At 35.2% G+C, this 13,080-nt stretch overlaps 1 protein-coding gene across 6 annotated transcripts in view; it reads left to right on the top strand.

Moving 5' to 3' along the window:
• Positions 1-13,080, top strand: part of LOC106080671 (uncharacterized) — a 176,469-nt gene extending 163,389 nt beyond the window's left edge. For all 6 annotated transcript variants that reach the window (XM_059370605.1, XM_059370604.1, XM_059370607.1 and 3 more), the window contains 2 exons: positions 12,185-12,351; positions 12,427-13,080. In XM_059370605.1, the coding sequence (XP_059226588.1) occupies positions 12,185-12,351; positions 12,427-12,635 (376 nt within the window). In that variant the 3' untranslated portion in view covers positions 12,636-13,080. The remainder of the gene's footprint in view (positions 1-12,184; positions 12,352-12,426) is intronic.

The raw sequence follows: 13,080 nt of genomic DNA, 5'->3' as shown, positions 1-13,080 counted from the left end.
AACCCTTTGTAACCGCAATGAATTCTTACATTGATGCAGTGAAATGAGTCATTGTTTTGGAACCAACGTAGAGTTTCATTGCATTAATGGAACAAGTTTCATTCCATCAATAGAAAATAAATTATTTTCTTCTAATAATTTTTTCTAATAATTATAATTTCCTTTGTTCGGCTCGCGCTGCTTTTTGTTTTGTTCGTTTACTAATTACTCTCGGTTTTTTTTTCTGTCACTCTCTCTTTACTAATACCCTAGAAACAATTTTCCCGCGTCCGCAACTTGAACTCAAGATCTCATGTTTGGTAGTCTTGCACGCATCCTCTAGCCTATCGACATCGCCTTCCTTATGATGAAATAACTCAATAAGTATGACTGCAGATTAAAAAGTATATCAATTAATTGAATTTAAAAAAAAGGATAAAAATTAAAAAAATTATTTTTTTTAAAGAAAAAAAAAACATTTTTTTTTGAATGGCCGGGGGATTCGTGCCTATTTAGGCAAGTACTTGATGAAATTCGTTATTAAGGTAATGAAATCCTTTTCATTAATTTGTTGTCCAATTAAAAACATTAAATTTTGAACGTTTTTCAATAATTTATTTTTGGTAATTTATTCTATATGTCTTTAGGATACATAGTAGAATATATCATTATCGCGATAATGACATAGTTTACTTTTATTTTAGAAAAAAATATTTTCGTTCCATCAATCAATTCCGTTTCATTCATTTAATGAAACCATGAAATGACAAAATTTGCAGTAATAAAACTTTTCATTGCATTAATGTAAAATTTCTTTGTATTTATGAAAATTTACATTGAATAAATGAAAACACACTAATGAAACGCGTTCATTGATGAGATGAAGCATTCTTCCTTCAGTGTATGCCAGATATATCAGATTATGAACCGATTTAGACTATCTTTGGCACAGTTATTGTATGTGAAATCAAAACACCTCCTGCGAAATTTCAGCAAAATCGGATAAGAGGCTCAAAAAATCAAGGTCCGAGATCGGTTTACTTGGCGGCTTACATTGATCGATTTACATTTGATCGGCTTACATTGATCGATAAGAAAACATGGACCTGATTTGGCTCCGTGTTACTTCCCAAAACTCGAGAGAACTCTCCATGGAACGCTTTTCGAGTCGATTGAGGAGATAAAAGCTGAATCGAAGGAAGTGCTGATGTCTATCCTGGAAAGAGGGTCTATTTGGCATGTTTCGAGGATGGGAAAAAGCATTGACATAAGTGTATTTTATCGGGAGAGGATTATTTTAGGAGGGATGAAATTGATCTAGAAGAATAAATAAAGATTTATAATTTTACTAACAATTTCGCCTTAGATACGTTAACTGACAGTAACGTAGTTAGGATAAGGGTTTAACCTAAAAATGTAAACTAATTATAATACCATCGTCAACAATTTTTGTAACGATAGACATTTGGAAGAAAACCTTTTGCAGCTATATCTAAATCTGGACTGATTTCAACCAATTTCAGTATGCTTTGTTCTTAAGCGTCAAAAAGTCATCTCTGCCAAATTACAACAAACTCGGATCAAGTATTCCAACTTTATATTAGGTGTATATGATGGTGTAACCGCCATTAAAATTGGGAATTAGCCTTCTTGTATGACCCCGAAAAATGATATAAGGGACAAAGCCTCTCTATACAGCAAATATTGAAAAAAAATATTTTCCCATTTCATAAATACAAAGACGACTAAATATCATGACTATTTTTAAATTTAAATTTTTTTCAATGAAAAAAAATGTTTTTACTTACAAATTTAATTCAATCAATCATTTTTATACCCACCACCAATTCATTTTGTGATTCCTTCGGGCCCGAAAATGAATTTGTTTAAAGAAAAAATTTAAATTAAATTAATTCTAAACAAAAAATGTCAGCATTTTTTTCAAATAATAAAATTTCATATATATAATATCCTACAAAGACAAAATTTTGCTGAGGCCAAGGCCGCCTTAAAAATATTTTTCTTAAGGATTCTTAGTAAAAACAAAATTTAAATGAATTTTTTTTATAGATAAAATTTCAGCGTTTTATTCTCTAAAGGCAAAACTTCAGGATGGGCCGGACAACCCTCAAAATTATTTTTTAAAAAGAACATTTTAATTAAAATTTTCTAAAGACAAAATTTTTATAAAAAAAATTTCAATAAATTTTTTCCTAATGACTAAATTTTAATGATTTTTTAAGACTAAATTTCAGCGAAAAACTCTCTAAAGACAACCTAGGTTAGGTTAGGTTTAAGCGGCAGTCTGCCAACAGACACACTCAGACGTTTTCGTCCATTGTGATACCACAGGAATAGAAGAAGGAAGATACCTTCTAGTTCCTACCGTTGAACCATCCAGATCGCAGTGGTCACCGCAATTTGTCTAGCCACAATGTCTAGAGGCATAAGACGTAGCATTAAATTCAGTGCATCAGATGGTGTCGTCCTAAGTGCGGCTGTGATGCACAAACAAGCCATCCTTGGATCCGGTTAAGTATTGAGCAGAAGGTGGACTTTTGAAGCGCCGTCCACCAGACCACAGTACCATATAGCATTATAGGCCTGACTACTACAGTATATACCCAATGCATGACACGCTGTCTAAACCCCCAATTTTTGCCAATGGCTCTCTTGCAGTTGTATAGGGAAAGAGTTGCCATTCTTGCCCTTTCCAAAATGTTGGATTTGCAGTTTATCCTGTCCAGCCAAACACCCAGGTATTTTACGCTTTCTGTAAATGGAACATTTTCTCCTCCCAAGGAGACAGGTAGGCAACTAGTATCTCCTGCTGAAAAAAACTTCTTCGGTCTAGCACGTAGAGCTTTCTGAAGTATATCTCCTAGAGTGCTGGAACCTTCCCATAACCGCAATTGCCACGTCGTTAGCATACGCGACCACTTTTACACCTTTTTCTTCCAGAGACAATAATATAATGTTAATGGTTATATTCCAAAGTAGAGGAGACAATACACCTGCTTGAGGAGTTCCTCTGCTGACTCATCTTTTTAGATCCACAGATCCCTAGCCTGCCGTAATGCATCTTTTAGTAAGTAAGTTATTAATTAACTTTTTACGGTAGAGTTGATGCCTAGAAACTCCAACTACTTCATGATTGACGTCGGCTTTATATTATTGAAAGCACCTTCCATGTCCATGTTTTGATGAATCTCAATAGAGAATACTTGATTACGTTACTTTTCCAAATATCGGAGCTGTACTATGAGCCGTTATGAAATGAGAGCGAAATTATCAAGATCGAATAAACTAGCACAAAACGTGTGTTTAACATAAATTATACAATAGAATTTCTGCTTATGTTTATAAATGTAAACAGGGGAAAGTAAGGGAAATAATACCTTATACATACAATATAAGTTTAAATTGGACGATATTACACGAACCTTTACCAATTTTGATAATCTTTCTCGGAGGTGTTCAGAAAGGTGATGCAGTGGCTACGACCTTATAAGTGGCAAATGAAAGCGCCATAAGTTCGGCAGGGCCGAATCATATTTACCCACCATCATGGATCGCCTTTGACCCTTTTTTTAATGAAATTTTTAAATATATAGGAGATACATCTACAGATACAGATGGGCCACGTTTAAAATCTCAGCCAAATAATTGCGCCTCTAGAAGCTCAAGAAGTCAAATCTGAAGATATATTTATATGGCGCTATGAACCGATTTGTACCATACTTGGCACAGTCGTTGGAAATCAAAACAAAACACCTCATGGAAAATTTCAGCCAAGAAATTGCGCCCTCTAGATGCTCAAGAAGTCAAGATCCAAGATCGGTTCATATGGCAGCTATACTAGATTATGAACCAATTTTGTCAATTCTTGGGACAGTTACTGCAAGTCAAAGCAAAATACCTCATGCAAAATTTCAGCCAAGTCAATTCAAGATCCGAGATCGGTTTATATGACAGCTTTATCAGGTAATGAACCGATTTGGACCATTCTTGGCACAATTATTGGGCGGTTAAGAATTGCGCCCTCTAGAAGCTTAAGAAGTCAATATCCGACATCGGTTTATACACTGAAAGGAAACCCTTTGTAACCGCAATGAATTCTTACATTGATGCAGTGAAATGAGTCATTGTTTTGGAACCAACGTAGAGTTTCATTGCATTAATGGAACAAGTTTCATTCCATCAATAGAAAATAAATTATTTTCTTCTAATAATTTTTTCTAATAATTATAATTTCCTTTGTTCGGCTCGCGCTGCTTTTTGTTTTGTTCGTTTACTAATTACTCTCGGTTTTTTTTTCTGTCACTCTCTCTTTACTAATACCCTAGAAACAATTTTCCCGCGTCCGCAACTTGAACTCAAGATCTCATGTTTGGTAGTCTTGCACGCATCCTCTAGCCTATCGACATCGCCTTCCTTATGATGAAATAACTCAATAAGTATGACTGCAGATTAAAAAGTATATCAATTAATTGAATTTAAAAAAAAGGATAAAAATTAAAAAAATTATTTTTTTTAAAGAAAAAAAAAACATTTTTTTTTGAATGGCCGGGGGATTCGTGCCTATTTAGGCAAGTACTTGATGAAATTCGTTATTAAGGTAATGAAATCCTTTTCATTAATTTGTTGTCCAATTAAAAACATTAAATTTTGAACGTTTTTCAATAATTTATTTTTGGTAATTTATTCTATATGTCTTTAGGATACATAGTAGAATATATCATTATCGCGATAATGACATAGTTTACTTTTATTTTAGAAAAAAATATTTTCGTTCCATCAATCAATTCCGTTTCATTCATTTAATGAAACCATGAAATGACAAAATTTGCAGTAATAAAACTTTTCATTGCATTAATGTAAAATTTCTTTGTATTTATGAAAATTTACATTGAATGAAATGAAAACACACTAATGAAACGCGTTCATTGATGAGATGAAGCATTCTTCCTTCAGTGTATGCCAGATATATCAGATTATGAACCGATTTAGACTATCTTTGGCACAGTTATTGTATGTGAAATCAAAACACCTCCTGCGAAATTTCAGCAAAATCGGATAAGAGGCTCAAAAAATCAAGGTCCGAGATCGGTTTACTTGGCGGCTTACATTGATCGATTTACATTTGATCGGCTTACATTGATCGATAAGAAAACATGGACCTGATTTGGCTCCGTGTTACTTCCCAAAACTCGAGAGAACTCTCCATGGAACGCTTTTCGAGTCGATTGAGGAGATAAAAGCTGAATCGAAGGAAGTGCTGATGTCTATCCTGGAAAGAGGGTCTATTTGGCATGTTTCGAGGATGGGAAAAAGCATTGACATAAGTGTATTTTATCGGGAGAGGATTATTTTAGGAGGGATGAAATTGATCTAGAAGAATAAATAAAGATTTATAATTTTACTAACAATTTCGCCTTAGATACGTTAACTGACAGTAACGTAGTTAGGATAAGGGTTTAACCTAAAAATGTAAACTAATTATAATACCATCGTCAACAATTTTTGTAACGATAGACATTTGGAAGAAAACCTTTTGCAGCTATATCTAAATCTGGACTGATTTCAACCAATTTCAGTATGCTTTGTTCTTAAGCGTCAAAAAGTCATCTCTGCCAAATTACAACAAACTCGGATCAAGTATTCCAACTTTATATTAGGTGTATATGATGGTGTAACCGCCATTAAAATTGGGAATTAGCCTTCTTGTATGACCCCGAAAAATGATATAAGGGACAAAGCCTTTCTATACAGCAAATATTGAAAAAAAATATTTTCCCATTTCATAAATACAAAGACGACTAAATATCATGACTATTTTTAAATTTAAATTTTTTTCAATGAAAAAAAAAATGTTTTTACTTACAAATTTAATTCAATCAATCATTTTTATACCCACCACCAATTCATTTTGTGATTCCTTCGGGCCCGAAAATGAATTTGTTTAAAGAAAAAATTTAAATTAAATTAATTCTAAACAAAAAATGTCAGCATTTTTTTCAAATAATAAAATTTCATATATATAATATCCTACAAAGACAAAATTTTGCTGAGGCCAAGGCCGCCTTAAAAATATTTTTCTTAAGGATTCTTAGTAAAAACAAAATTTAAATGAATTTTTTTTATAGATAAAATTTCAGCGTTTTATTCTCTAAAGGCAAAACTTCAGGATGGGCCGGACAACCCTCAAAATTATTTTTTAAAAAGAACATTTTAATTAAAATTTTCTAAAGACAAAATTTTTATAAAAAAAATTTCAATAAATTTTTTCCTAATGACTAAATTTTAATGATTTTTTAAGACTAAATTTCAGCGAAAAACTCTCTAAAGACAACCTAGGTTAGGTTAGGTTTAAGCGGCAGTCTGCCAACAGACACACTCAGACGTTTTCGTCCATTGTGATACCACAGGAATAGAAGAAGGAAGATACCTTCTAGTTCCTACCGTTGAACCATCCAGATCGCAGTGGTCACCGCAATTTGTCTAGCCACAATGTCTAGAGGCATAAGACGTAGCATTAAATTCAGTGCATCAGATGGTGTCGTCCTAAGTGCGGCTGTGATGCACAAACAAGCCATCCTTGGATCCGGTTAAGTATTGAGCAGAAGGTGGACTTTTGAAGCGCCGTCCACCAGACCACAGTACCATATAGCATTATAGGCCTGACTACTACAGTATATACCCAATGCATGAAACGCTGTCTAAACCCCCAATTTTTGCCAATGGCTCTCTTGCAGTTGTATAGGGAAAGAGTTGCCATTCTTGCCCTTTCCAAAATGTTGGATTTGCAGTTTATCCTGTCCAGCCAAACACCCAGGTATTTTACGCTTTCTGTAAATGGAACATTTTCTTCTCCCAAGGAGACAGGTAGGCAACTAGTATCTCCTGCTGAAAAAAACTTCTTCGGTCTAGCACGTAGAGCTTTCTGAAGTATATCTCCTAGAGTGCTGGAACCTTCCCATAACCGCAATTGCCACGTCGTTAGCATACGCGACCACTTTTACACCTTTTTCTTCCAGAGACAATAATATATTGTTAATGGTTATATTCCAAAGTAGAGGAGACAATACACCTGCTTGAGGAGTTCCTCTGCTGACTCATCTTTTTAGATCCACAGATCCCGAGCCTGCCGTAATGCATCTTTTAGTAAGTAAGTTATTAATTAACTTTTTACGGTAGAGTTGATGCCTAGAAACTCCAACTACTTCATGATTGACGTCGGCTTTATGTTATTGAAAGCACCTTCCATGTCATGAAATGCTACCATTGTATATAGGGATCTTTGCCCCGAGATATGTTTCTATCAACCTCTCAAGAGTCTTCAGCATAGAGGATGACAGACGAATAGGTCGAAAATCGTTCGCCTTCGTGTGGTAGGGTTTTCCTGCTTTCGGAATGAAAATTACCTTCGTCAAAAATTACCTTCCATAGCGAGGAAACCAGTGTGTCTGATAACACAGCTTGTAATTCAACCGGTGTTACATCATTAGGGCCTGGAGACTTAAATGAGTCGAAACTTCTTATCGCCCAAAGAATTTTCGGCTCAGACACAATTTCCCTAATAGCCTCCGACGAATTTCCCGGGAATTGTGTATCAAAGAGTAGTTCTAGTGTTCCCTCTTTGTCATACATTGTCCATACATTCTCTGACTTCTCGAGGACAGAATCTTCCTTAGCCTAGAGACCTCAGATGTATCCTCCACGGAGCTGCAGAATGCTACCCAGAATTTGTTCTCAACCTTTCTCAGCTCGCCCTTATATTTTCTTAGCTCAGCCTTTTTGATGTCCCAATCGTGTGGTGCTTTTGTGGCTTTTGCTCTGTTGAAGAGTCTTCTGCAGTCCTTCCTTAAAAGTTTCTTTAAGCCAAAATCTTCATGAAATTTCTTGCCAAAAATTGAAATGATCATCCAAATAAATTTACATTTTTAAATAATTATGTTTCATAAAACCATTTCGTTTTTTTTTTTTTTTTATTGGAATTCCATACTTCACAATAGAGTTATTTTGGCAATTGATACGGAGCTCAGAGTGATTAAGGGACGAAAATTCTGGTAGAAATTTGTTAGTTCTGTTGGCTTTGACCGTAGATTTGAGCACAGTGAAATATTATTTAAAAGATTTTAAAATTTACTTTTTGAATTTTTTATTTTCTTCCAAGAAAATATTTTTACAATGAAAAGACTTTGCGAATAATATTTTCCTTATGTGTTTTGTATGAAAATCTTTAATGAAACTCGGTGAGCCAAATGTCATGTTTGCAAAATGGTGGGTATTAACTTCGTTTTGCACAGTGAAATATCCAGGTTTTTTACCATTACTTTCCTGAAAAACTACAAGAATATCACTTTTATTAAAATTTTATCACAAATTATCTATTATCTACAAAAAGTAATCGTAAAAAATATTAATTTTCACTGTGTACACTTTCGTTTGCCGCTAGGTCATTTGACATCAGTTAGTTAGCAAAGAAAGAAAAAAAGTTTACAACTGCAATAACGTAGAAATCGCTTCGTGTTACTGATTTTTAGTTCTACCACTTTTTTTTATTTTATCTCCAATAAATTAGAAATATTTTTGGACTTTAAAGACATGATGGAAATTATAAGCATATACGACAACAGTTTGATGCAATTTTTACTGGGCATCTTTTCCATAAAAAAAAGATTTTCGATCGATTTAAATGAAGTTAGAAAAAGAACTTAGCAACATCTTAAGCAGAATGTGGATGGTACTTCATAAAAATTGGTAAAAATTTATTTTTTGAAATATTTGAAATTTTAGTCTTTTAAAGCCAATAGACCGACGCAAACAATAACCTGTTGAATTCATAAAACCAGTTTGAGAACAAAAACGAGCACAAATGAAAAAATTTCATAAAAATACTGAAGCTTATTTGCCGAAACTTTCACTATAAAACTAAGATATTCGCAAAAACAACCACACCTTGAAGTCTTTGAAAGTTTAGGATCAGCCTATAAATAGTGTGTTGGCAATCAGTACCAAATTCAGCTTTGACTTTATGACCAATCTCACCGCCAATGGGTCAGTTTCTGGATTCAAAAGCGACCACAATTTTCAAAAAAAAAATTGAGTTATCTTTACAAATTTCACAGTAACAAAAGAATTTACGCAATTTTGGCAACAATTTCTCAAAGACAAAAAAATTTAAATTGTCGATCACATTAAAAATCTACCAAAATCGATTTGGGCCGTCCATCCGATCAAATCCTAAAATTTACAAATCCATCCGTGCCAATTAGGTAGAAAAAGCCCAAAGTGGTAACACTGAATGCGTGTGAGTTGACATCAACGCTACCGTGAAGGGCTGAACATTGCTGATCTAAGTGTCTTTGCCGTTTGTTTATCTGTTGTAGCATTCCTCTGCCTGCTTTGGCTTCACATGCCACTCATCTGAGTAGTGCTCATTCGCAAACAACATACGATGTCGGACACACAAATTGAAAAGCACATCCACTGAACGATTGCTGAATCGTTCGATCAACACTTGCTCTATTGTCATATGAAGAGCGTTTCTAGCTAACATTGTTGTGATGTGGCATGCATAACAGGCACTTGCTTTGGCACAAGTGGCATTTGAGTGCCAAATTTATGGTCTCATGCAGTTCTCTGATTCATACCGAGTATGGTCACAATAGGTCTATATTTGGATATTGCAAATTGCAAATTTTGCCCATGAACATTCCATTAAGGGGAACAGGGGCAAACTTCTCACATATCAATGAGCGCAGTCCGATTCAAGTTTAAGCTCAATAATAAGGGCCCCCTTTGTATAGCCGAGTCCGAACGGCGCGCCGCAGTGCGACACTTTTTTTGGAGAGAAGTTTTACATGGGATAGTACCTCACGAATGTTGCTAGCAAATCTCGCTAGGATTCGAACCCAGGCGTTAAGCGTCATAGGCGGACATGCTAACCTCTACGCTACGGTGGCCATTTGGATATAATTAGTTGTAATAGACACTTACATATCCTTCCCGAATATGGTGGAGATCGGACTGTATTTAAATAGAGCTGCTATATAGACCAAGATTCTGTTTTACTGTCTTGAAGAGTGAATTGTATTAGATGCCTTGACGTTCGCGCCGAGTTTGGTTCAAATGGAACCATATTTCGATATAGTTGCTGTAGGTTCATAAATGATGTACTTTTCATCGAATTAAAACGAAAGTTGGATAATATTTATATATATATATATATATATATATATATATATATATATATATATATATCTTTCAGAATCTGGAACTGCCAGAATTGCGGTATCGTCGGCAAAGGTTGCAACAACTGAATTTTTTGTGGTTTTGGTACATCATAGGTATAACAGATATAAAATTGGCTCAACTATGCTTACTTGTGAATTTAATTTGAATCCTCCAATTTTACTCTAAAAAATCTGTCCTCGAGATACGATTGTAAAAAATCAACATACATTACTGCTAAAAGATCTCTCATTTTTCTTATTAATCCAGCATGCCACACCTTATCAAATGCTTGTATACATTGTGAAATACGGCCGAGCATATTTTCTTATTTTCAAAATTTTGTTTACTGATATTTGTTATACAATTAACCTGATCAATAGTACAATGCGAATTCCTGAATTCAAATTGTTGGTTTGGAATGTGAGAGGTGAAAAAGGTGGCCGAAGAAATAAAACACGTTGCAACAAAACATTACTCGCGATTGAGAGCTCATGTTAATCCAGAAGCCGTAAACCTCAATAATTCCGCAGGTGTACGTCGAAAACTGAACCGAAAGAAGCCGTTTGATCTTTGAGATTTTAGATTTTGGACTTAAATATTTAATAAAATATTTATTTATAACTATGTGGGTCAATATATAAAAATAAATAACGAGGAAAATATGTTCAAACTGTAATAAATTACCCAAAATCTGACGAACATATATATGGGAGCAGTAATGTCGACATTCATTAGCAAATCCTTGCTGCAAAATTTCGAGAGAATCGGGTAACAAATGACCATTTTATAGCATTATTACTGCAAATCGGACGAACATATATATGGGGCCATATCCAAATCTGAACCGATTTTTTCCAGTTTTAATAGGCTTCGTCTCTAGGCCGAAAAACACGCCCATACCAAATTTGTAGACGATCGGATGAAAATTGCGACCTGTAGTTTGAACACAAATTAACATGGACAGACAGACGAACGGACAGACAGACAGAATCAAAAAATGATTCTGAGTCGATCTGTACACTAATCAATGGGTCTATCTCTCTGCCTTTTAGGTGTTACAAACTAATTCACTAAGTTATAATACCCTGTACCACAGTAGTGGTATATAGACCTAAATTCTAAGCCTCATTTATTGTCCAAATTCTTCGACAAATATGTTCCAAATCGGTTTATATTTGGATATAACCATTAAAACGCATATTTATTACCAGATTTCGTTGAAATTTGGACCGATCAGAGTAGTGTTCCGTTCGGTGTATATTGGATATAGCTAGCATTTATACCGATGTGCCAATTTAGGGTCTTTCACCCATAAATTTCGTATTTAGCAGGAAAAACATTCAATGGGGTTGTGTTGCTATGTCTCAAAGAGAAAAGGAAGTAGGAACGAGAACGGTTTCGAATGAAGACTATCAAACTAAGCAGTGAATAAGAAACCAATAGAAAATTGTAGCTGCAATCGATCCAATTGCACACATTGGTCATTGCAATCGCTTAAAACTAGCGAAAAATGTAAATATAACTGTAGATTTGAGAAATTTGGTTGAATGTGATATTGACCTGTAAGTAAACGGCTTTGTAATCTCTGTGGGTTTACATTCATATTCTACATAACATACTCGTAATTCGTTTAATATAGACTATATGTGTAAGTGCCACAAGAAATGAGCTGCCAAGCCGGGAGCCACGATAGACATGTTGACATTGTCGCAGCGATGATAGGACAAAGAAAGTTTGGCCACGTTTTGAATCGTATACCAATAGTTGCCATGTCTATTACCGACGATCTGTTGATAGGGCCAGTTATTTGCAGTAACTTTTCAATAATCAAATCTTACTAATGAACAAAATGCTCGTGGTCTCCCTCCACTTTGGAAAGGAAAATTACCGAAAGTGTTTATTAATTTCAGTTGTTATTAATAAATTTATTTGAATTTTAAAATCTTCTTGCTACTTCTATTTATAGACTTATAAAAGAAGATGAATATGAAGCTCGTGTTGGTGCCAGATTCCCTATTAAGTGGACTGCTCCCGAAGCCGCAAACTACTCAAAGTTCTCAATCAAATCTGATGTTTGGAGTTTCGGCATTTTGCTAACAGAATTAGTAACCTATGGCCGCATACCATACCCAGGTTTGTGAAGCGGGGGCGAGACATATCCGATTCGAAATTAAGCCCTTCCATCGTTTTTTTTGTTTGGTTTTTTAGGAATGACAAATGCCGAGGTGTTGACACAAGTTGAACATGGCTACCGTATGCCACAGCCGCCAAATTGTGAACAGCGGCTCTATGAGATCATGTTGGAATGTTGGCACAAAGACCCGATGCGACGGCCAACATTCGAGACCCTGCAATGGAAGCTGGAAGATTACTATACATCGGACCAGAGTGACTACAAGGAGGCGCAAGCCTACTGATAAATGCTCAATGGTTCCAAACAAACCGCCAAATCCCGGACCACAGCCACAGTGAAGACCGCGACAGCGAAAGCCACTACACCATCACCGACACTTAATACGTAGACCAACGATCACCACTAATCAAAATCGATTTAGGCAACCGACAAAAGAGGAAACACATCACCCTGCTCCCACTCCAACACCCCCCCACCCCGGCCCGCTCTTCTTCCAAGGACAGTGAACAAACAAAGCACACATTTTTAACTGATTTCCAGTCCGTTTTTTTACTATTGTAATTCCGTACTCTAGACTTTTTGCGTTATAGACAGACTGCCGCACAGAGCAGAAATATATGAAACAATTTCAATAAATAGTATTAGCAACACTTCACAAAACTGTATGGAACGATTGCTGCCATTGTTGTTGTATGGCATGCAAGTGGACAAATTATGAAAAACAAAAA

Source organism: Stomoxys calcitrans, chromosome 5, assembly GCF_963082655.1.
Source record: "Stomoxys calcitrans chromosome 5, idStoCalc2.1, whole genome shotgun sequence".
Lineage (NCBI taxonomy): Eukaryota > Metazoa > Arthropoda > Insecta > Diptera > Muscidae > Stomoxys > Stomoxys calcitrans.
This window is presented reverse-complemented; position numbering and strand designations above follow the sequence as displayed.